The following is a 24,253-nucleotide window of genomic DNA, read 5'->3' as shown; positions in this document are numbered from 1 at the left end:
CGCCACGAGCGACGACCGCCCCACAGTGCCCCGCGTTGCGCACGCGCAGACAGCGGTTCCCGGCGTGCAGCGCGGCGGCCTAGCCGGCAGCGGGCCGCCTCAGGCAGCCCCGCCGGGCCGCCCGGTCCCAAGCAGCGGAGAGGATGGCGCTGAAGCGGATCCAGAAGGTAAGGGGCCTCCCCACCTTTCGACCTGGACGTCTAAAGCGTCTAAATGAGGGCCGGATGCAACTGCCACGAAGCGACCGATGACTGGTGCGGCGAAAGGCACTGACACCTGTCTCGGTGGGAAGCAGAACCGCCGCCGGCGCAGCCTTAAAAGGGGTCAACGTGTGCGCGGGGCGGGGTTGGCTCACGTGGGCGGGGTCATGAGTCCGGGTCACGTGTGCGCCCTGCCCAGGAGCTAGAGGCCGGAGGAAAACTTAGACTGACTGGGGTTTCGAGGTTGACGCTAAGTGTTGGGGTTGAATAGGAACTCAGAAGTGGTGAAAAGGGAGAAAGGCCTTACTGGAGACCGTGATGCTCGGAATGGGGTGGGGGCCCAGGGCTTCTAGAAAGAATACCAGGCTTTTATCTTGTAGGTAACACGGTGTCTTGGTAGGAGTTCAGTACATTATACTAGAATTTGGAAAATGCACAGCAGTAGAATAAAAAGTATTTCCAATACTACCCTCTTACCATTTAAACATTTTAGCATAGCTACTTGCAGTCTTTTTCTTATACACACACACACACACACACACACACTGCATTTTGTCCTACATTTGAATATAACTTTTTTTGGGGGGGGAGGACGGGTACCAGGGATTGAACTCGGGCACTCAACCACTGAGCCACATCCCTAGCTCTATTTTATATTTTATTTAGAGATAGGGTCTTACTGAGTTTCTTTAGCGCCTTGCTGTTGCTGAGGCTGGCTTTGGGATTATGAGCTCCACCGCCTGGCTATTTATAACGATTTTTGGAGGGGGTCCTGGGGATTATACCCAGGGGTGCTTTACTACTGAGCTATATCCCCATTCCCTTTTATTTTTTATTTTGAGACAGGGTCTCACGAATTTGCTGAGGCTGGCCTCAAACTTGCCATCCTCTTGCCTCAGCCTCCCAAGTTCCTGGAATTACAGGCATGCACCTCCGTGCCCGGCTGTAACCATAATTTTTAGCATTTTATCATCCCACCAGTGCATGGCCAGTAAGTAATTTATTTAATTATTACCTGGAGTGGGTGTTAAAAAAAAAATAGATTTGGGTGTCAGATGGACCTGAGTTAAAGAATGCAAGGTTACTTCAAGTGGAACTTCTCAAAAGCACTTAATCATTCCTAGTCTTCCTATCTTACCTATTTACAGAGTTGTTTTGAGAATTAAATAAGATGGTATGTTTAGTATGTGGTTGACATATACCAAGCACTCAACGAATTAACTCTCCTTTATATTATTCTACATTGTTCTTAACATAATTAATAATGTTCTTTACATAAATAAGGATGTAATAAATACCATTTTGCATTGAGGCTTAGCTTATTTCTTTCTTTTCTAATTTTTTTTCTTTTTTTGAGATGGGTTTTTTATTTTTCCATTTGTTTTTTCCTAGGCTCAAGCCATCTTTCTGCCTCAGTCTCCCAAGTATCTGGGACTACAGACACTTGCCCAAATCAGTCTTTTTAAAAATTTATATTGGGCTGGGGATGTGGCTCAAGCGGTAGCGCGCTCGCCTGGCATGCGTGCGGCCCGGGTTCTATCCTCAGCACCACATACAAACAAAGATGTTGTGTCGGCCGATAACTAAAAAATAAATATTAAAATTCTATCTCTCTCCCTCTCTCTCTCACTCTCTCTTTTAAAAAAATTTTATATTATTAGATTTGATTGTTGGAGGTAGAATTGCACGATCTTTAAGAATACAAGAGACACCAGTCTCCCCACTCCTTGGGCAGTGCTGGGGATTGAACCCAGGATATTGTGTACACTAAGCAGATGCTATACCACTCAGCTGTGCCCCTAGTCCTAAAACTCACTTTTTTTTGGGAGGGGGAGTACTTCTGTTTGAACCTAGGGGTGCTTTTACCACTTGAGCTACATCACCAGTCTTTCTCATTTTGAGACAAGTTGCTAAGGATCTCACTAAGTTGCTGAGACTGGCCCCTAATTTGTAATCCTCCCATTTCAGCCTCTCAAGTCACTGGGGTTATAGGCATGTGCCATCTTGTTCCACTCTTTAACTCTCATTTATAAGTAGTTTTCAAAAAAAAAAAAAAAGAGATAATTTTAACCAATTGGTCTCTAAAAAGGGTCATCTATCATCCTAGGGCTTTGAAGCAGATGAATGACATGCTCAGGTCTATTATAAAAAGAGCTTTCTGGCATCGTATGACTTGGAATAGGGCATAGGGAGACTTGAGACTATTATGAAAGTCCAGCAATTGCTTTGTCCAAGTTAATGATCATGGAATGGATACCAGGCAAGAACAGTGCTTGTACAGCTCAGCAGTGGTGGGTTTGACAGAACTTGAGGAGGGAGAGGTATGTGTAGCCAGTAATTTATTTAATTATTACCTGGAAGGGGTAAAAAAAAGTAGACTTGGGTGTCAGATGGACCTGAGTATATATACATATACATACACACACGCATATATATTCTACCCATCTGCCCCTGGTGTGTGGGGGTGCTAGGGATCAAACCCAGGGCCTTTTTGCATACTATGCAAGTATTCTATCTTCTTCCCCTTTATAATGCTAATGGTCGAATCGTCTGTGCACTGCACTGTCCTTGATCTTACTGGGTGCTCTTGTTTACCATTATATGCATTAAAAAAAATCTGTAGCCACACAATAGCACTGACAAGTTGGCAGACAAGCATAATTACAGTTTAACAGATAATTATATTAAGACCCAAAAGTGATTTTCCCTGTGCTAGAGCTGAATTTGAATCTTCTAGCTCCTTTCAGTGAACACAGGAATAATTATGTGAGTGATAGAATAGGTCACACTATTGTTCCTGAAAATGCCAGTTACTGTTCAGAACCCCTTGGTGCTAGTTGGTATCTATCAGTAGGGGCCACGTCTGGCCTTTCAAAAGTTACTTAAGTCCTAATAACTACTTATCATGCCCCTAAAGGAGGGACATAGATTCTGGGTAATCTGTGGAGACAAAAGAATGGAGTTCTGGGAAAACCTTGTGAACTGTAGGAGAATCAGCTTGTACTGCTGGCTTTTCCTGCCCCTTACCATTCATATGGTCTGTCCAGGACTTGCTCTAAGAGTCTCATTGAAGAGCTCATTTATTCATGCAGCACCACAATGGATGTAAATATATACCCTGCAGAGTCACAGATGAGGTGCTGAGGGGCACAGCTCAGAGATGTAAGCAGAAAGGACTGTTCTGCAGAGATTTCTGTAGCACTTGCATTTTTTAGTATGTCCTCATATGCATGTTCCCCAAGTTCTCTTCTGCTCTCGTTTAGTAATGCTGCTGACCGAACACTTTCCAAGAATAATCCATTTTGTGTGTGAGGAAATGGGTTCATATATATTAGGTAATTATTGAGAACTAACTAGTAGTGTACTGAAGATTCTTTTTCCCCAGTACTGGGGATTGTACCTAGGGGTACTCTACTAATGAACTGTATCCCTATTCCCCACCTCCTGTTTTTGAGACAGGATCTCACTAAATTGGCCAAGCTGTCCTCGAACTTGTGCTCCTTTTGCCCCAGCCTTCTGAGTTGCTGGGATTACAGGCTTGTGCCATCTTGCCTGGCCCTGGCAGATGTTTAGAAATCAACTCTAGGAGAGAAAACATTCCTGATTTGTAGAATTTTCAGGCTTCTGTGGGAGTACTGCCATCATGACTAATTATATTTAGTGGAGGGGCTGGGATTGTAGCTTAGTGGTAGAGCGTTTATCTCACACGGTGAGGCACTGGGTTCCATCTTTAACACCACAAAAAATAAATAAATAAAGTAAAGGTATTGTGTCCATCTATAACTAAAAAAATGTTTTTAAATAAATAAATTTAGGGGTAAGTGGAGTAAGTAAAGCAAGGTTAGACAGTAAGGGGTTTCTAGAATGACCACCATGCCAAAGACATAGTGGTTACAGGAAGGTCTTTGTAGGTGAGATGGTATATGGCTTAGTTCAGGTAAGGAAGAATGTAACCATCCAGGTGTGAACTTTGTGCAGGTACTGCACCCTGGGATTACCTAACATGTGATGGACAGTTACTTTTACAACCTCTGGAAACCCCAAGAAGTCTGTTGGGATCTGGAACCTGGGGAAGATAGGGGATGTTAAGAAACATTCTCATACATACAAACTAAAGTTTGAGAGTCATTTCCCAAAATCTTGGGCCTTGAGGCTCATACTGGACCAGGGGCATCTTTAGGGATTGTGTCAGAGTTGATATCTCATAAAGGGAATCTAGTCATGGTGTAATTACTGGTCTCCATTGGTGCATAAGGTAGCAGTGTTAAATGTTGGCTTACCATGCCCTTGGTCTCTATAATGAAGCCCTAAGACTTGCTAAACACCCAGTAGTGGGCTTTGAAATGGTGATAAGGGAGGTACAGTAGAGAGATTGAAGTACCAGAACCTTGTGCATGATGAGCACTTTTTCTGTGCCACTTAATTCATTCCACTTAATTCGTTAGCCCACAGATAGCATCTGACCCCTACCCTTCTCCCAGAGATTCTCTTGGGGCTCTTCCCCCCACCCCCATTATTGGGGATGAACCCAGTGGTGCTCTGTCACTGAGATACATCCACAGCCCTACCCCCAATTTTTTTTTTTTTTTTTTTAAGATAGATCTCACTAAGTTGCCAAGGCTAGCCTCTAACTTGCATTCCTCCTGCCTTAGCCTACCCAATAGCTGGGATTACAGGCAGGCACCACACCACCAAGAGCTTCTTGGGGCTCTTTTTATTCTAAGTTCTTGTGAGGTGGTGTCCTTCATCTGAGCAGGTGGGAAGGTAGGCTTGGAGTAAGGCAGATCTATCGGTAACTGATTCCTTGCCCTCCCCTCATCCAGCTCTGTAACCCTGGCTTATTTACCTCACTGCTTTACATTTCATTTTCCTAATTTACAAAATAGAAATGATAATACTTAACTTCTCTGGTATCTTCACAGCTGAGAGTAGGCCCTGGATTGGCCTTGTCTTCATTCACCTCCTAAGGCTTCCCACCTGGAGAACAATTGTGTCCAGGGGAATCTGTGGGTAAAGATGACCCCAGGCATGCATCAGCCTAATCCACTGTCTCCTGTTGTAGGAACTGACCGACTTGCAGAGGGATCCTCCTGCCCAGTGTTCCGCAGGACCTGTGGGTGATGATTGTAAGTATTTTTCAGGGCTTCAGCTAACTCTCCAAATTTATCAGCTGAGCACCTTTTAAGAAAACCAATCTTATTTTTCTTTCATTTTGTCAATTGCTTTTTCATTGAAGGTCTTAATTTCACCTCAGTGTGGCAGGTCAGGTTACACTCTGCTGCCAGAAATCACCCCTCCCTCCACTGAGTCATGAGAAAACCAGTTTGTCCCAGGGCATACAGGCTTCTGTAAAAGGCCTCTGACCAAGTCAGACTTGAGGCACTGATGTAAAAGTTGTTATACAACTAGTTATAGATAAGTATACCTGGGAGCCAAACAGGAGGGCTGATTAGGGGGCAGGGTGGCAGCTACATGCCTCTGGTAACTGGAGCACAGTTATCTATTCTTTTCTCACACTTCTGTGCTTCACGAGGGGAAGACTGAAGCAGCAGCTATAAGCAGTTGATTGGGACAGGGGTTAAGAGAAAAAAGCAACCCTGGCCAGCCCTGTGCCACTCTTTACAGCCAGCTGGCTGGAGGCTGAAGCTGCCCAGCACTAGAGTTTCCAATAATTCCCTTATCTTCTTTTCTTCTCTCTTCCACTGGTAGGCAGCAGCTGTAATAAAATCATAGGGTCCTATAGACTGAAATATGCTTGCGTTCACAGCATCATTATTCAATAGTTGAAAGGTGATGACAACACAAGTGTCCATCAGCAGATGAATGGATAAACAAAATGTGATCCTGAAGTTCACTACAATATGGATGAACCTTGAAAGCATGCTAAGTGAAATAAACCTTGAGGTGAAGGGGAGAGACAAATCTTGCATAGTTCTACTTATACCAATGTCTAAACTAGGCAAATTCTTAGAGATAGAAAGTAGCTGCTGGGCATGGTGGCATCTACTGTAACACCAGTGTCTTGGGAGGCTGAGGCAGGAGGATTGCCAATTCAAAGCCATAGCAAGGCCTTAAGCAACTCAGTAAGACCCTGTCTCTAAATAAAATGCAAAAAAGGCTGGGGATGTGGCTCAGTGGTTAAGCGCCCTTGGTTCAATCTCTAGTAGCAAAAAATAAAAGTTCATGAGGGATTACCAGATGGTAAAGGAATATAGATTGTTTCATAGGCATACTGTTTCTGTTTTGGATGATAGAAAAGCTTTAGAAAATTCTCAGTTTCAGTCCCCAGCACCACAAGAGGTGGGGCGGGGTGGGGGGAGAAAGGAAGGGAGGAAGGGAGGGAGAGGGAAATGGATAGTGGCAATGGTTGTACAACATTATAGATGCATATAATACCTAATACCACTGGATTGCACATTTAAAAGTTGTATATAAATCTCATATTTTGTTATATATAGTTTACCAGTATCTAATGAAAAATTTCGTGAAACTAGTGGGAAAAAGTTGGGTGGTATCCCATGTGTGCCTTCATGTCCTGGGAAGAGCTAGAGCTCAAAGGAGCCAAGGTTAGGCAGATGAAGCTAGTGAAAGTGCAGGCTCTGAAGGCTTTCTGTGGGAGTTTAAATAATTTTTTTCAGCAGAGCAGAAATGATTCATTTGCATGGGCAGAGTATGAATACGGCAACAAGCTCCAAAGCCTCCTGACACCTGCTTCTTGCTTGTTCCCCTTTAGTCATTGTTTTGCTTGTATTGTCTTCATAAGCATCTTAGATCTCCAAAGCATATTTCCCCTGTGACCTGTTACTTAATATCAAGTTAAACTAGGGTCATAGCAAGGTTGGACTGGTTCTAATTCACTAGAGGCAGCTTCTTGATACTTAGCTTACATTCTTGCTCACCTTGCACTGCAGCCCTATATCAGGAGTCAGCTATCACTGTTAAAAAGACTAACACCAAGTCCACTTGCCCTAACCAATACCTTGGTGGATGAGGCTCAGACAACCTTGGAAGCTGGCTTTCCTTTCAAGCTTATTTTATGCCTGCCCCATTAACAGATAACCCCTGTACAGCATCTCTTCTCTATTTCCTCTCTCATCCTCTCTCTTTTGGGGACTTCTCTTCTGACTGTGTCCTCAAACCCTGCTCAGCACCCCAGCGGCTATTAGGGGTTAAAATGATCAAAACCAGAAGATCCTGTCCTGTAACCAAGAAAGGACCACTTTTATTAGCTACTCATTTGTCATGGGCTCCTATTCTGAAATATATTATCAAAACACTTATTTAGGACTGGGACTATAGCTCAGTGGCAGAGCGCTTGCCTAACATGCATGAGGCACTGGGTTGGAGCCTCAGCACCACATAAAAATAAACAAAGACATTCTATCCATCTACAACTACAAAAAAAATTAAAAAACACTTATTTAATAAGGAATTCTATACTACATTTTTATTAGGCAAACTGCCATCTAACAATTAACATGAGTTGAGGCTGGAGATTTAACTCGGTGATAGAGCACTTGCCTAGCATTCACAAGGCCTTGGGTTCAATCCCCAGTAGTGTTGTAGGAACTGACCAATTTCAGGGAGATCCTCCTGCCCACTGATCCACAGAACCTGTGATGATTGTAAGTATTTTTTAGGGCTTCAGCTAACCCCCCAAATTTATCCGATGAGCAGTTTCTAAGAAAACAATCCTATTTTCCTTTCATTTTGTGAATTGCTTTTTCATTGGAGGAAAAAATGAAACAACAGATCTTCCATTAGCATAAGTTGGAATAAGAACAGAAGTAAAACAAGTGATATTTTCATTAGCTGAGGCAGTCTTATTACAGATAAAGGTATCTTCTTCATCAGTATTTTGTTGAAATATTGAAACAGGCTCACTGGCTGCCTTGACTATCTTTGGGCTCACCTAGTGGGTTTGGGAAACTTCTCTTTAGTTCTTGCACAAGAACCCTTGCCTTGGTGCCTTCCCCATCCTGCTGTCATGGGTAAGCCTGTGGAATATTTGAACAGGTAACAGGAAACCCAAGATAGGACCAGGCCTGAAACCTTGAGCCATTCTACACCCATCATGAGTCCAAATGAGATGAATTCCCTTGAGAATAATAGGCCTCTCAGGTGCTCTCATAAGCCCAAACCTATGGTTGTGTAGCCATTTTCCACAAAGGCTCTGGAGTTTTTGCCCTGGGTCACACATATGACTTGGGAGCCTTGAAGGTGAGTATGTGGTCTACTTAAAGATTCCTTGCTGAGTGCACTAGAGCTGCTTTGGGGATGGACAGAGCAATAAAAGTAACCAGGGACCCTTTAGAGGGCAAGAGGTGTGATGTGTAGCAGCTTGGCTGCTGAAGTCTGGGAACCTAGGAGGAAAAACCAGGAGAGCCTCATCTTATCTTGTCACTGAGTCCCCAGAGCACTGTCTGGTGATATGCACAAGAAGACATGTGTAGATGTGGCAGCCGTGAGCCCCCACAGCTGTTGGCAATTGGTTCTTTAGAGAGACTATTTGGAGAAGGCTTCAGAATGAATCAAGGGAAGAACCAGGGAATAGAAGGCACTTATCAAGAGCAATATGAAAAGAGCCCAAAGCCTGGGTAAGGCCTAGTTCTGTGCCAAGAGAGGTCTGAATTATAGTTACTGGCACCTTTGTAGTAAAGAAATTAATCTTGGACTGGAGCTATAACTCAGTGATAGAGCACTTGTCTCAACATAAAGGAGGTCCTAAGTTTCATTGCCAGTATTTCAATAAATAAATAGATATAAAAATTAATCTTGCCCCCAAAAGATCCGAACTTCATCCTCAGCCTCTGGCAGGTGATCTCAAAGATGTCTCACCCAAACAGAGTTTTTGTCTAGAGGCTTTGACCCACACCAACAATGTGATTTAAAGTGAGGACTAGCCATGCCAATAGACCAACTATGTGACTTAAGATGGAGGCTTTGAATCGTGCTGGAGAGACTGGAGTTTGAAATCAGACCTGTAGGCACTCAAGTCATTAATCATATGTTTATGACAGAGCCCCAACAAAAAGTTCTTGAGTATTGAGGCTTAGGCGAGCATCTCTGATTGGCAATATCTGTGTTTTATCACATTTTGATGCCAAGAAAGTCCTGTCCTCATGAGGAGAGAATAATGGAAGCTCTGCATTTAGACCCCTCCTTTTATTAATCTGTGCCATTTCCCTGTAATAAACTGTCACCTTGAGTACAATAGCATTCAGTGAGCTCTGGGAATCCTAGCAAATTATTGAACTCTAGAATACATTTGGTGTCAGAAGTCAGACAGTCTTTTGTAAACAGCACACTCTAAACTTAGCAGCATCTTTTCAATAAAATAGACATGTTATTTGGGGGGGGTCTCATATGTTCCCATCTCTCTTTTGTCTTGTAGTGTTCCACTGGCAGGCCACCATCATGGGCCCGGTAGGTAGTGCTGCTGAGTGCACAGCTTCAGTTTTGCTTCTTATACTTTATACTTAGCACCAGCACTGAATTCTTCCTGTGTCTTCCAGAATGACAGTCCTTACCAAGGAGGTGTTTTCTTCCTGACCATCCACTTTCCTACGGATTACCCTTTCAAGCCCCCAAAGGTGAGGCACCCCCCAACTCCTCTGATGTTTGGACAAAGGACAGCTTGTGATGAAGGGGCCTCTTCAGGTTACAGGTAAAGAGAGCTGTGTATGAACCTTCTCTCCAGGGCCTGTCATTCCAATTCCATGGTTTTAGCCTTCTAGGGTTTTAAACTCTGGACTTTGAGAATTAATCCCTGTTGTGAGCAAGGGAGAGTATGGTAAACAGGCTTCTTGCTGAAGTCTCAGTTTTAAGGATGCTCTTGTTCGAAGAAAATCTGGTGTAAAAGGACTGACTACATAAGCAGAGGGTACCAAGAGTCTGCAGAAGAGGCAAACAGATCCAGAATTACAGAGTACATCTTCATTGGGGGCTTATAGACAGAAACATGGTTGAAGGTGACATCAAAACAGTGGATCCTCATGACTTGGGTCAGAGGGAGGGAACTTACAATGTGGTCAGGACAAATTTGATTTTCATCCAAGCTGGAATGTACCTGGTTTATCTCAACCTAACATCACAGACATCAGGCATATTCCCAGAGCTGATGGCACCAGAGTTCAATTGTAAAGATCCACATGCCACTCTAATAGTTTTTTATCTTATACTATGTGGGGAAAATAGACCAGGTTTACTCAAGGGCAGTCATGGCAGTAACAACTCAGAATGGCTGCTGCAGGTCAATCTGAATCTCTATAATACTCCTCATTGCTATGGCTAATCCTGGTTAGGTCTGCAGGCTACCGTTTCCTTCTTTGAAGTTGTTTACTTATGGTGTAGGATAGGAATTCTTGGCCAGGGTGACTTTGCACTTGCTCCAGGAACATATGGACAAGATCTTGGCATATTTTGGGTTGTCAAAACTTGAGGGGGTTGCTATTGGTATCTAATGAGTGAAGACTGAAGATGTTGCTCAGCACCCTACAGTGTCCAGGACTATTCCCCTTCTCTAACAGAAAATGCCAAGGTGGAGTCATCTGGTCTAGGACCCTGGCAAATCAATTTCCTTTATTAAGTTAGAATGGTAGCTTACTTTCCTTTGCTTTTCACACACAAACCACTCCCTCATTAGAGCCTCAGAGAATAGTGCCACTGATAGGAGGGAGAGACCTGGGGTCTGCCTGACTACCCTGCCTCTGCCTGTCAAGTAGATTTCTGGGATCTTCTGTTTGCAGGTTGTCTTGCTCCTGGACATACATCCTACTACCAGTGTTGTCCTCACTAACCTGGACTCTATATACAAAGTAAAGCCTGCTGTTTTGAGGTTCACAGTCCTAGGGAGGAATAGAGATATTTATCACGTGAGCTAGTCAGTACTGAGAAGAAACACAAGCAAGCAGTGATTGAGCTGCCTATCAGCTGTGGTCACACATAGTGGGTACATAATTCACATCACTTTTAACTGCTTTCTTTTTCTGATTGCAAAACTGGAAAAAGTTTGTTATTTTTAAATTAGAGAAATAACTAGTGTGCAGATGGAAGCCAGCTTGCTGTAGACCCACAGAAGATCACAGTTAACAGCCTGGTGTACATTTCTCCAAGATTTTTTCCATATACACCAAGGTATATTTTTATTCTCATTTTAAAAATAAAATGCCAATTCTGTTTTGTGAATAAGGAAGCTAAGTCTAAAGGGGGATGTATATCTCCTTAAGATGACATGGATAATACAAGGTGAAACTCAGACCTAGATATTCAGTCTTTTCAAAAAAAAGTTATTTTGAGTTAATTTTAGAGTTAGAAAAGTTGCAAGGACTGGGAGTATAGCTCAGTGGTAGACCACCTGCTTTTCATATTCAAGGCCCTGGGCCTAGCCCCAGCACATTCACAACATATAGCACACTTACAACAAAATAGCTACAAAAGTAATATAAAGAGTTTCCATGTATTCTTTTTGTTGTTGTTGTTGTTGTTCTAATTAGTTATATATGACAGTAGAATGCATTTTGACACATCGTACATAAATGGAGTATAATTTCTCATTTTTCTGGTTATACATGATGCAGAATCACACCATCAGTGTAATCATACATGTACATAGGGTAAAAATGTCCAATTCATTCTAGTATCCTTCCTATCCCCATGTTCTCTCCCCTCCCTTCATTCCCCTCTGTCTAATGCATATTACCTCTATTATTCCCTAGGCACCCCCGTTATTATGAATTAGCATCTGCATATCAGAGAAAACATTTGGCTTTTGGTTTTTGGGGATTGGCTTATTTCACTTAGCATGATATTCTTCAGCTCCATCCATTTACCTGCAAATGCCATAATTTCATTCTTCTTAAGGTTGAGTAATATTTCATTGTATAGATATACCACATTTTCTTTATCCATTCATCTGTTGAAAGGCATCTAGGATGGTTCCATAATTGGGCTATTGTGTATTGAACTGCTGAAAACATTGATGTGACTGCATTACTGTAGTATGCTGATTTTAAGTCCTTTGGGTATAAACCAAGGCGTGGGATAGCTGGGTCAAATGGTGGTTCCATTCCAAGCTTTTTTTTTTTTTTTTGCTTTTTTTTTTGGGGGGGGGGGTTGCTGGGGATTGAACCCAGAGCCTTGTGCATGCAAGGCAAGCACTCTACCAACTAAGCTATATCCCTAGCCCCCATTCCAAGTTTTCTCCATAGTGCTTTCCATAATGGTTGCACCAGTTTGCAGGCCCACCAGCAATGTATGAGTGTACCTTTTCCCCACATCCTCACCAACATTTACTGTTGCTTTTACTATTGATAATTGCTGTTCTGACTTGAGTGAGATGAAATCTTAGTTTTGATTGCATTTCTCTAATTGCTAGAGTTGATGAATTTTTCCATGTATTTGTTGATTGATTGTATTTCTTCTTCTGTGAAGTGTCTGTTCAGTTCCTTAGCTCATTTATTGATTGGGTTATTTGTGTTTTTTTGGTATTAAGGTTTTTGATATATCCTGGAGATTAGCGCTCTACCTGAGGTGTATGTGGTAAAGATTTTCTCCCATTCTGTAGGCTCTCTCTTCATGTTATTATTTTCTTTGCTGAGAAAAAGCTTTTCAGTTTGAATCCATCCCATTCATAATTTTACTTATTATGCTTTAGGACACTTATTAAGGAAGTCAGTTCCTAAGCTGACATGATGAAGATTTCTTGGGCCTACTTTTTCTTCTATTAGGTGCAGGATGTCTGTTCTAGTGAATAAGTCTTTGATCCACATTGAGTTGAATTTTGTGTAGAGTATGAGATAGGGGTTTAATTTCATTTTGTTACATATGGATTTCCAGTTTTTCCAGCAGCGTTTGTTGAAGAGGCTAACTTTTCTCCAGTAAATGTTTTTGGCACCTTTGTCTAGTATGAAATAACAGTATTTATGTGGGTTTGTCTCTGTGTCTTGTATTCTGTACCATTGGTCTACATGGTGTCTGTTTTGGTGCCAATACCATGCTGTTTTTGTTACTATTGCTCTGTGGTATAGTTTAAGTTATGGTATTGTGGTGCCTCCTGCTTCACTTTTCTTGTTAAGGATTGCTTTGGCTATTTTGGATTTCTTAGTTTTCCAAATGAATTTCATGATTGCTTTTTCTAGTTCTATGAAGAATGTCATTGGGATTTTAATAGGAATTTATTAAATCTGTATAACAGTTTTGGTAATTTGGCCATTTTGACAATATTAATTCTGTTTATCCAGGAGCATGGGAGATCTTTCTACCTTCTAAGGTCTTCTTCAATTTCTTTCTTTAGTGCTCTATAGTTTGGTATCAGGTAAAGCTATACATGGAGGGCTGTGATTGTATCTCAGTGTTAGAGTGCTTGCCTAGCATGGGTAAGGCCCTGGGTTCAATCCTCAGTACCACATAAATACAAATAAATAAAAATTTTTTTAAAAGAACACATGGAAGCCGCCTCCATGTATTTTTTATCTAGCTTTCCCTGATACCAACATCTTATGTTACTATACTGCTCCAATCAGAACCAGGAAATCAGTGCTGGTCACAGTACTAAGGACTAAACTGACAACTTGATCAAACTTTACCAGTTTCTACCAGTGTTCCCCTTGAGCTTCAGGTTCCCAGCACTTACTGTTTAGTTTCTTCTATCATCACAGTTTGTAATGGTGCTTTAGTTTTTCATAATCTTAATGGTTTGGGAGGCTGGAGATATAGCTCAGTTAGTAGAGTGCTTGCATTGCATGCACTAGGCCCTGGGTTCAAGTCCCCAGCAACACACACACATACATAAATAAAATCTTGATGGTTTTGAGGAGAATTAATCAATTATGATGTCAGAAGTCGATCATTTTGGATTTGTGTGATATGTCCTCAGGATTCGATCAAGGGTAGCATTTTTATCAGACTTACTTGGTAGTCTTGTCAGGGTGTCAAATGGTCTCTGTGCCTTACCACCTGAGTTGGCCCTGGTAGTTTAAGTTTGTAGCCACTGTTTTGCACTTTGGTTATCTGATTCATTGTAAGAGGCTCCTTTTGGGCTCACTTGTTGCAGCTCTGTGCAGGTGTTGCCAGCAGCAGCCACTTGGTGCCTGGATATTTTAAATCAAGGTTAAATGTGTTCAGTACTCTGGAGACTTTTCCAGCTTTTGGCAGGGGAGAGGGTGTGTAGTGATAGAGCTAAAATAGCCCCTCAGGATTGGGTACTATTGGTGGTGGTAATGGTAGTGGGGTGGTTGGAAAAGCATTAGCTTGCTTCATGTTTCTCTAACCCACCCTCCAGTCCCCTTTCCTTATGGAAAGACCGTGCATTATTTTTAAAGTAACAATTTCTAATCATTAGAATGTAAGCAGCTAAGAATCTTCCTTAAACAGATAAGGATGTAGGCGTGTATATCAGTTGGACCTTTTTTAGAATCACTAACTGCCCAAGGAGAAAGTGAAAACATTGGCTATTATTAAAAGACAGAAGTAAATTCTGTGAATTGGGATTATTTTAACAGGGAAAGATGTAAACTGAAATATGAGAGTGATACTCTACAAAAAAAGAAAGTGCTTCTGTCTTCTTAAAATTTTTCACAGGAATCCAGGCTCGGTGGCACACCTGTAATCCCAGCTTCTAAGGAGGCTGAGGCAGGAGAATCACAAATTCAAAGCCAGCCTGAACAACTTAGCACGATCCTGTCTCAAGAAAAAATAAAAAGGGCTGGGGATGTCACTCATTGGCACAGTGCTATGGGTTCAATCCCCAGTACTTCACTTAGGAAACAAATAAATAATCTGTTTTCATAAGAATTTTCTGACTGTAGGAGGAATCTGGCAGAATTGCATGATCTTTATAGGAGGTATTGAAGCAGATACTCTCCAAGACCCTTTTGAAGTTTGACCTTACTGGGAAAAAGAAAAAATCATATGGTAAAAGTTGGTTAAGCTCACATACGCACAGCCCCCTTCACCTCATCTTTTCAAGTAAGTTCTTATGTTTACTTAGTGTGTAAGAGTCTCTGGGTTTGATCCCCAGCACCAAAAAGCAAAAGCAAAACAACAAAAAAAAAAATTTTAAGTATATCACACATGCAAAAAATCATGGATGACAATATAAAGGATGCTTCTCACCCACTGTCCAAGCAAAGAAATAGTAATAGAGCATCAGAGCAAGGGAAGGAAGCAGAATCATTGCTGCTGCATTGCCCAGCAATTGCTGACATTGCTGGTCTGTGAGGTGTGGGTGGGACTGAGGGGGCAAGCCTTATTTTCATCCTACTCCAAGGACAATGAAAACTGCATGTGACTTGGAGCACCTTTCACATAAGGTGGGACTGACTCTACAGGCCCCCCATATCAACCCTGGGAACAGCATCACTCCCTATTTAAAGAGAGGACTTTGGTCCCCAGGAAATTCATTTCAAGAAGTAATGTGTGGCTATGTTTTTTTCTAGAAGAGATCAAATGGTAGGAGTATGTGCAATGAACACAGTCTTCTTTGTCCCAGTGGTCTGGATCTTTTTCTTTTCCAAGCATCATCTACACCTGTACAACCACCTGTGTGTGTTTCCTTTTTTCTCCCATGGCATCTCCAAGATGTCACAAAGCTGCATTTGATTTTTCCATCAAGAGTGCATATTGGAAATTTTTCCATCTGAGCATATGAGTATTTCGTGTGTGCTTTTTAAACAGTTGTATATATGTAACACTAATTTCACCAATAATCTCTTGAGAGACATTTGCATTGTTTTATGTGTTTTGCTACAGTGGGTATCCTTGCATATTTGAAATGTGCAAGTGTATTTTGAAGGCTAAATTCTGAGAATGGGAAAACTAAAAGGAGAGAAGAGGGTTTGGAGTATGGCTCAGTGGTAAAATATTTGTCTATCATGCATGAGGCCCTAGATTCAATCTCCAGCACTGGGGGCGGGGGTGGGGGAGGAAAAGGTCTGTGACCTGGGCTTATCTGCTGGTGGTGATACATCTTATGTTAACAAAGCATCTATGTTTTATGTGTAGCCAAAATCAGTGATGGCTGAAATCCAAGTTTTGTCCAAGCTAGTTAGACCCAAATAAGTAATTAAGTAAAGGATGAGGAGTAAATTTTGGCTGTTTCCTGTTGTAACTGTTTCCTGATTATATCCACAATTTGAGTCATTATTTTTTTGCACAGACCTTTGGCTTTCTGAGTTCTTTCCACCACCTTCCTTGTTACTCTTCAGAGTACAGTACTTTGGGGAAGATAATATCAGTCTTCCTGTGTTCAGAATGAGAATCCAACAGAAAATAAGTCAGGGGACTTCTTGGGTTACCTTTCCTGTGTCCTATTAGGGATTGGCATGGGCTTCCAGTTCACCTAGGACTGTGTGAGGCCAGTACAGAGCATACCCTAGTATAGCCCAGCAGTGGCTACTTCACCTTTACTCAGTTTGTTTTCCATATGTCCCCTGTGGCTTGTCTGACTTGGGATCTCTCATTTCTACAGGTCGCTTTCACAACAAAAATCTATCACCCCAATATCAACAGCAATGGCAGCATCTGCCTGGACATCCTGCGGTCACAGTGGTCTCCAGCACTAACTGTGTCCAAAGGTAGAAACTCAGATGTGTGTTTCATGTGCCCTATCTCATGTGTTTTTACCCACTCACTGACTGGTGGGCATGGAGGCTCAGGGAGAATGGGCAGCTTACCCAGGTCTCAAAGCCCCATCTAGCCTTGTGCACACATGATGTCCTTGCACTGCAGAGAAGTAACATTAACCAAGCTCAGTGTCCTGTATCTTATCAGTCCTCAGTAGTCAGTCACTATGAGGTGCTTAAGACATCATATAGGTGCAAGAAGAAAATATCAATTTTACTTACACTCTTCATCTAAAAATCAGAAAGACAAATATTTTACTACCTTTTCTGTTCCATCATTTATCCATTCATCCAAAAAGGAACAGCTGAGAATGTGAGTCAGCCTTGGAAGAAGAGATATATGGCCTGTCCTCAGGAGCCTCACGATTGATGGAAAATCCACCCGTTCTATAATAAGCGATGCTGAACACATGTCTTTGGGTGAAAAAAACCAGACAAGTAGAAATGCAGATACTCCTCCTAGTTTGGTAATGCCAGCCTGTAATCCCAGCAACTCAGGAGGCTGAGACAAAAGAACCACAAGTTTAAGGCCAGGCTCAGCAATTTAGTGAAACCTAAGCAACTTAGCAAAACAATGTCTCAAAATAAAAAATAAAAAGGACTGGAAATGTAACTCAATGGTGAAATTCTGAGTACAAAAAAAAAAAAAAAAAAAAAAGACAAGAAATGCAGATATTCCCTCTGAACTAAGATGTGCTGAGCATGACCTGTGTGTTTGTGTGTTCACATGAGTCCTGAATATAGTCAGTATGGTGGCCTCTCAGGTGGGGATGGGTGGGATGGTGGGGAAAAAAAATCAGCTTCCCAAAATAAGCAGAGAGTATGCATGAGGCAGTGCAGGTAGAAGAGCTTTGGGTAACCAACCAGGAAAGGTTGCAGAGAGCCTGGGACAGCTGGCAGGGGCAGGCTTTAGAAGGATGGAGAGGGCCTACAGCAGTAGGCATGGTGAATCCAGAGAGACAAAGCACCACCCCTGCATATGGTGCACATCCTTGCCAGGGCAGAACAGATTCTGCTTGGCTGACAAATCCTGGAAACATCCCAACATCCTCCCAAGATAGCTTCCCTCTGAGTTGAACCTAGGAGAAGTATATGCAGGAAGGATTGCAGGGGCAGCCATGGCAAAATTCCAACCTTGAGGGTCTGCCTGAAGCTGAGCTGGCAGACCCAGGGCCAGCATAGTCCTAGGTATGGAGTTAGGAAGGGGCCCTTCAGTGGGAAGGAAGGAAAGAAGGAAGAAAAGCACTGGAACTTGAGTGGCCTGGAGGACAGTCCATAGTGACTACATCTCAGCTGAGACTAGCAGAGGGGTTGAGCTGCTCTACCATTTGTAGCTTACCCTTGGGGACCTGTGGTTAGGACTCTGGTGAACTCACTGAAGGCAGTTTGTTGGGTGTCCTGCAGTCCAGAACAAAGCAGGAATGATAATCCTCTCACAGTTCCTTCTGCTCTTCACCAGACCCTAGTGGATGATTCCCTTTTTCCAGAGCCTCTCAGAGCACACTGAATGTACATTACAGAGATGAATGCAAGAGTGGAAGGGTTCTTTGGCTTTGTAATTATAGACCTAGTTAAGAATTTTTACCCATTTACTGGGTTTTCCAAGTCTATGACCTTAGAAAGTTACCTGAGTGCTCTGAACTCCAGTTCTCTTAACAGGGCTCCTGGAACCAAACACCAAAGATACATGGTATGGTTAAAAACTGTGGGCCTGGAAGATGTCAGAGGCTAAGACCACAGGGGCTTCAGTAAGGGCCCGAGACCATATAGAGGAGGAAGTGTCCTGGAGCAGTGTGCTGAGACTGCATCAAGAAGTTCGCAATAGGGCTGGGGATGTGGCTCAAGCGGTAACACGCTCGCCTGGCATGCGTGCGGCCCGGGTTCGATCCTCAGCACCACATACCAACAAAGATGTTGTGTCCGCCGAGAACTAAAAAAATAAATAAATATTAAAAAAAAAAGAAGTTCACAATACAAACTGCCTCCCAGTTAGAATGTAGCCAAAGCAAATACTTTCATGACTTAAGCAGAATCATTATTAGAATAGGGTGTTGAGGGGAAGAGAACTGCCTGGTCAACTGAAAGCACAAGTTTTGGGGGGCTTACTACATCCACAGCTTCCAGGCCACAGCTGACTGACCGTTTCTTTCTTCCCAGTTCTCTTGTCCATCTGCTCCCTGCTCTGCGACCCCAACCCTGATGACCCTCTGGTGCCAGAAATAGCCCACACCTACAAGGCCGACAGAGAGAAGTATGCGTCCTCTTTGGATTGCCTTTGTGCCATGGCTGCCAGTGTTCCCACAGACATCTTCCTGCCTGAGCTAAGCCTGTGCGCACAGTGGATGTGCCCTGGGTGTGGCCTCTTGGCTCTCACTAACATGTCCTTTGACTCTCCTCTGAGGAGAGAGAAGGGGATAAAAGCAGTTTACCCTCCTGGATAGTTCATCAGCTGTCCTACAGAACCCTAAAATATTGTTTGCCACACCCTGCCTTGAGGCCAGCAAAGTCAGTGGTCAGCCAAGAATGGACTCAGAAGAATCTGACAACAGGAAAATTCTGGATTAAATTCTAAGGTTTATGGCATAAGACAAGGGTTTGTCTGCTTGGACATACCCAGAGTGAGGCTGAAGCCAGTCAAGGTGGTAAACACAGCTATGGTCAGTTTGCTGGGTGCGGTCAGAAGTCAGTAGTATGTTGCTGTTTCACCAACAGACTCTTACTGCCAATTCTGTTTAAACATCAATTACCAGATCCAGAATTCTTACTCCCTTGTGCGCTGAATCATGGGAGTGTTTGGCTAGTGGAGCAGGCCCAGAAGACACTACCCTGTGTTAGTCTGTATGTTGACAGTTAAGTTAGCAAGAAAGGGGCCAGGTGTGATGGGACCCAGACAGCAGAAGTGTCATGTGAATGGCACCTGGGAGAGAATATTACTGGCTCTTGTGAAGAATATTCGCATAGCCAGGTGTAGTGGTGCACACCTGTAATCCCAGCTTCTTTGGAGGCAGAGGCAGGAGGATCAAGAGTTTCAGGCTAGTCTAGGTAACTTGGCAAGATCCTTTCTCAAAAAACAAAGAGTATCTTCAGAGAGTCTTTTAGTTTATTACTTATCTTCTGTCTGAAGAGATTAGAATGAATTGGTTTTTGTAACATTTTTCTTGAGAACTTTATAGACCTCATTATTATACTCATTGAAGTCTCCTGGTAGCAATCAAAATAAGTTTTAGCTGATTAAATTTTAAATTGTTTTTACTTACTTTAACATTTCTTATGAGCCCACTGATGTAGTTTAGTAGCAGAGTTCTTACCTAGCATTCACAGGGCCCTGGGTTCATTCCCTAGCACCACAGGGGAAAAAACCAAATTATTATAAGCTATTTTAGATATAACAAAAGGCATTTTTTTCAGTGTGTCCCCTAACTACAAATCTCTAATTTACAGTCTCATGGCATCAGATTTCATTACAATAATGAAGATAAATGCACATACCTAGATAACTCTCACTGGTGCCAGGCCTGCTCCATGTACTTTATATACAGACTTGTCCAGTCGTCCCCTCAAACAGACAGTCTTTTTATGGTGAACAGCCAAGGAGATGAGGGCACAAAGAGGTGGCCCAGCTGCAGAGGGTGGTGCTGATTCACATACAAGTGACAGGTTCTAAAATTTGTGTTCTGGACAGCCTGGAACTATTCCAAGCTGAACTTTGAGTATCTTCTGCGTCCTTATTGAAGGACAGGAGAGAGAAAGGGTAGAGATTTGCTGCAGTATTACATCTTCCACAGCAGATAGTTAAGAAGGATCAACAGGACTCACCAAGTATGGGGGTTACAGCCATGACTGAAGTGTTCCTGCTCCAAGGAAAGTTTTTATTTTTTAATTCATCCATCAGTCCTGGATGTCTGACAAGCAGCAGCATTTCCCCACATCAGTCATGTTCTCTACTCCACGTTGAAGGGACATGACCATTTCAAGTGAGGGTGTCACTCCCTCTGCTTTTTTCTTCCAGGTACAACAGACTAGCAAGAGAGTGGACACAGAAATATGCTATGTAAGTGCCTCGGAGGTTTCGTGGGAGACATTGTTCAAGAGAAGCTGGCCAGGCAAAGAGGTCTTCCTATGAAGCTCTGAGCTGTCAGCTAAGCCACTGACAGAGTGCCACCCGTTCTTCACACATATGTGGGCCACCCACTTTCTTTGGCTGCAGCATGTTGGTGCCATTCTCAGCCATGGTGGCTTTGACAATGTCACATCTTTGATGCCTAATCAGCAACCATTGTAACTATGATCCACAACCTTTCTGGTTACACTGGAATGGGTCGGTCTGCCCCAACTCATCTGCTCGTCTCTGGGAGGCCAGTCCCTGCACGCCTCCCCTGCCTGGCCTCAAATGGTGCTGCTGCTCACTATGGCACCACATGGGGGCCTAGCCTGGCCCCTCACTACATGCCCTTTGCCTTTAGAACTCAGTGTTGTCCTGGGTGCCCAGGACAGAGTGGGCTTCCTTGCATCCTGTCTGCTGCAGAATCACATCCCAAGGAGTCTGAGTGCATCCTGGAGGCTCCCAGGAATGGGACAGCATCACCGGAAAGCGGATGTCTCATTCTGTGGCTTCTGCCGTCTTCCTCTGCAGTGCCACATGCTGCATATCTCTCCTCACACCAAGAAGCAGCGAGTGGAAAATGTCAGGATATAAAGCACATAACACCCTCCCTCATGAGAGATGACTGTCTTTTTTAGATGCAAGAGCAAAATTATGAAACCATAGTGAGATTTGGGTTATGCTTTTCTATGTGATGAGGTTTTTCCCTACCTCCACCTCCTCCCACCAGGATCCTAAACAAAGTCCAAGTGTAAGCCATTTGCAGACTAGAACACGGGGAGGGGTAGAGACTCAACTGTAAATAAAAATGCAATTCCCTTAAGAGTCTAAATAATAGTTGATATTTAAGTCTCCTTCCCCCACCCCACCCCCCAGGCAGAACAGAAGATATGAAAACTTGACAGTGTTTTCAGAGCCTTAATTAGAATAGTCTGTTAAGTGCCTGGCTTCCTTGCTTGGCTTTCTGATTGAACACATTTTAAGGTTTGACTTTAGAGCTGACAGCTTTGAAATTAGGTGACTTAGGAAAAGGCATGAAAGGGATTTCAAATAAAACCTCCAAAGAAGGAGGAAAGTTGAAGGGCTTCAAATTTCTAAAGCCAAATTTAGTTTTTTCCGGGTTGGTTATTCCATTCTCACAGAGTGATGCTTGAGTGATTCAGGACAGAAGCAGGGCTGGGTTGTGCACACCTGCAATCTCAGTGACTTGGGAGGCTGAAACAGGAGGATCACAAGTTTAAGGACAGCCTCAACAACTTAGCAAGACCCAGTCTCAAAAAAATTTAAAATGGCTGGGGACCTAGCTTAGTGATAGAGCACCCCTGGGTTCAATAACCACTACTGCTAGAAGTAAAGAACAGGGCAGAGAAGAGTAAAACTGCAACCAAAAGGCCAGGAAAAACCTCTGAGGGCAATTGGAAGGTCTACAGATCTAGAACTTGGGGTTAACCAAAGATGACTGTGGGAGTTTGATTTGTTCCTGAAACTCCTAAGTTGTAGCTGCAACCTTATTGCCAGATGTTTTGTCAATGAGAATACCTTCCTGAGGTTATTCATGTCATTACTCCTTTTGCAAAAGATGGAGTAGATGGAGCCTGGTCTGCATTTGCCTTTTGGGGGTTTCCATTTAGGATTATCCTATTATAAAGCTTCTTTTTGGGTCCTATGGTCCTTGTTCCTTGCTTCTCACCTTGGTTAGGGTGAGAATTTCTCTTTACTACCCCTTTGGTCTTTGCTTAAACAGAACAGTAAGTCTTAATAAATGGTGAGAATGCCTTTACCAAGATGTCCTTCAGAAAGGATGTTAATGCAGGCTCTGCTAAGCAGCAATGCCATGCAGTGTGTGAAATTGTGTACTTCACTTCAGCATCACAGAAAATTTTGCATATAATGGTTTATGTAGATTAGGAAGTGGAGAATGATTCACATGTTATAGGCAGGTCAGAGGGGAAAATCCAGACCCAAACTGGTGTCAGGGATGTGGGTATCCACATTCTGGATTTTCAAGCATAATAGTTTGAAGAAACGTGGATTTTCTGCATCCAGTCAGAATTTCCCAAGCCTCCCCTCTCTGCTCGAGATATGTAGTAGAGAAAGTAAAATCAGCCCTTTGTGGATTCCCAGTAAAAATCTTGACTCATTGTGAATTTTAAGTGGGCTTTATACTTGCTGACCCCTTGGACAGGCATGTTCTTGAGAAATCCCCTTAAGTTCTCTCCCAATGAGACAGTCATCCACTTGTCATGCCTTCCAGGGCTCAAGTCAGCCTGGAAAACACTCCTTGGGTCAAAGCTTTGTTGTAACATTAACTATGGTGTGGGGGCTCCTGTGTAACCCACATCTTCAGAAATCATGCTTCCAAGGCAAGTCCCTGGTTAGCAACTGGACAGCAGATCTGAAAAGTCAGCTGTGGGGTAATGTGTTTCTTTCTTTGGACTAGAGGTCAGGGAGATGCATTTATTGTATCTAAGGATTGAAGCTAGGGGCACTTAACTACTGAGCCACATCACCACCCCTTTTTATTTTTCATTTTGAGACAAGGTCTTACTGAATTAGTTGGTACCTTGCTAAGTTGCTGAAGTTGGCTTTGAACTTGCAATCCTCCTGCCTCAGCCTCCTGAGCCACTGGGCTTACCTGGTGAGATACATGATCTTAAACAACAAATGTATGATGAATAAATGAATGTTAACTCTCCCATAAGTTTCTGGATTTGATGAATGGGGCTGAGATTTTGATCATCTGTCAGGTTCCAGGAATATCTGGGAATTACAAGAACATGACACAAAGGGTCAAAATCTCACAGCAAGGATATTTAACCGTATTAAAATGGTAGCTTGGGTCACAGTGTTCCACGCCTATAATCCCAGCAGCTGGAGAGGCTGAGACGAGAGAATTGCAAGTTCAACGCCAGCCTCAGCAACTTAGCAAGGCCCTAAGCAACACAGTGAGACCCTGTCTCTAAGTGAAAATAAAAATAAAAAAGGGCTGGGGATGTAGCTCAGTAGTTAAGCACCCCTGGGTTCAATTCCCCAAAACAGACCCATGTAAAATGGTAGCTTGTAGCTAGCTGAGCAGTATATCAACACAGAAGAATTCCATACCACCTCACTGAAGTTTCTTAAGGATGGTCATATTTCAAAGAAAGTTTTCCTCAGTGTCAGAAAAGATGCTTATAGGCCTGATCTGCAGAATTACTGGGTTCAATTCCCCAAAACAGACCCATGTAAAATGGTAGCTTGTAGCTAGCTGAGCAGTATATCAACACAGAAGAATTCCATACCACCTCACTGAAGTTTCTTAAGGATGGTCATATTTCAAAGAAAGTTTT

The 24,253-nt window shown here is 42.9% G+C and overlaps 1 protein-coding gene across 8 annotated transcripts; it reads left to right on the top strand.

Moving 5' to 3' along the window:
- The first annotated feature begins 1 nt into the window (after position 1).
- UBE2D4 (ubiquitin conjugating enzyme E2 D4) lies at positions 2 to 23,619 on the top strand. Of its 8 annotated transcripts, XM_081283807.1 has the most exons (9): positions 48 to 167; positions 1,047 to 1,191; positions 5,263 to 5,326; positions 9,595 to 9,626; positions 9,716 to 9,793; positions 16,669 to 16,774; positions 18,980 to 19,073; positions 20,832 to 20,873; positions 21,286 to 23,619. In XM_081283807.1, exons 4-9 carry the CDS (start codon positions 9,618 to 9,620, stop codon positions 21,560 to 21,562), a joined length of 606 nt encoding a protein of 201 aa, XP_081139933.1. In that variant the 5' UTR covers positions 48 to 167; positions 1,047 to 1,191; positions 5,263 to 5,326; positions 9,595 to 9,617; the 3' UTR covers positions 21,563 to 23,619. The 8 variants fall into 8 exon arrangements, 7 of the variants coding, with proteins under 7 accessions (XP_081139932.1, XP_081139938.1, XP_081139933.1 ...); XM_081283806.1 differs by lacking the exon at positions 1,047 to 1,191 and having other exon boundaries at positions 2 to 167; XM_081283809.1 differs by lacking the exon at positions 9,595 to 9,626.
- The last annotated feature ends 634 nt before the right edge of the window (positions 23,620 to 24,253 follow it).

Source organism: Spermophilus citellus (assembly GCF_964194105.1).
Source record: "Spermophilus citellus genome assembly, chromosome: 3".
Classification (NCBI taxonomy): domain Eukaryota; kingdom Metazoa; phylum Chordata; class Mammalia; order Rodentia; family Sciuridae; genus Spermophilus; species Spermophilus citellus.
This window is presented reverse-complemented; position numbering and strand designations above follow the sequence as displayed.

Excerpts from the sequence above, each read along its gene's own strand:
- UBE2D4 (XM_081283806.1), top strand. The coding sequence starts at position 144 with ATGGCGCTGAAGCGGATCCAGAAG. Across the intron at positions 5,327-9,594 it reads AGGACCTGTGGGTGATGATT|TGTTCCACTGGCAGGCCACC; the intron begins GTAAGTATTTTT and ends TTTGTCTTGTAG. Across the intron at positions 19,074-20,831 it reads TACAAGGCCGACAGAGAGAA|GTACAACAGACTAGCAAGAG; the intron begins GTATGCGTCCTC and ends TTTTTCTTCCAG.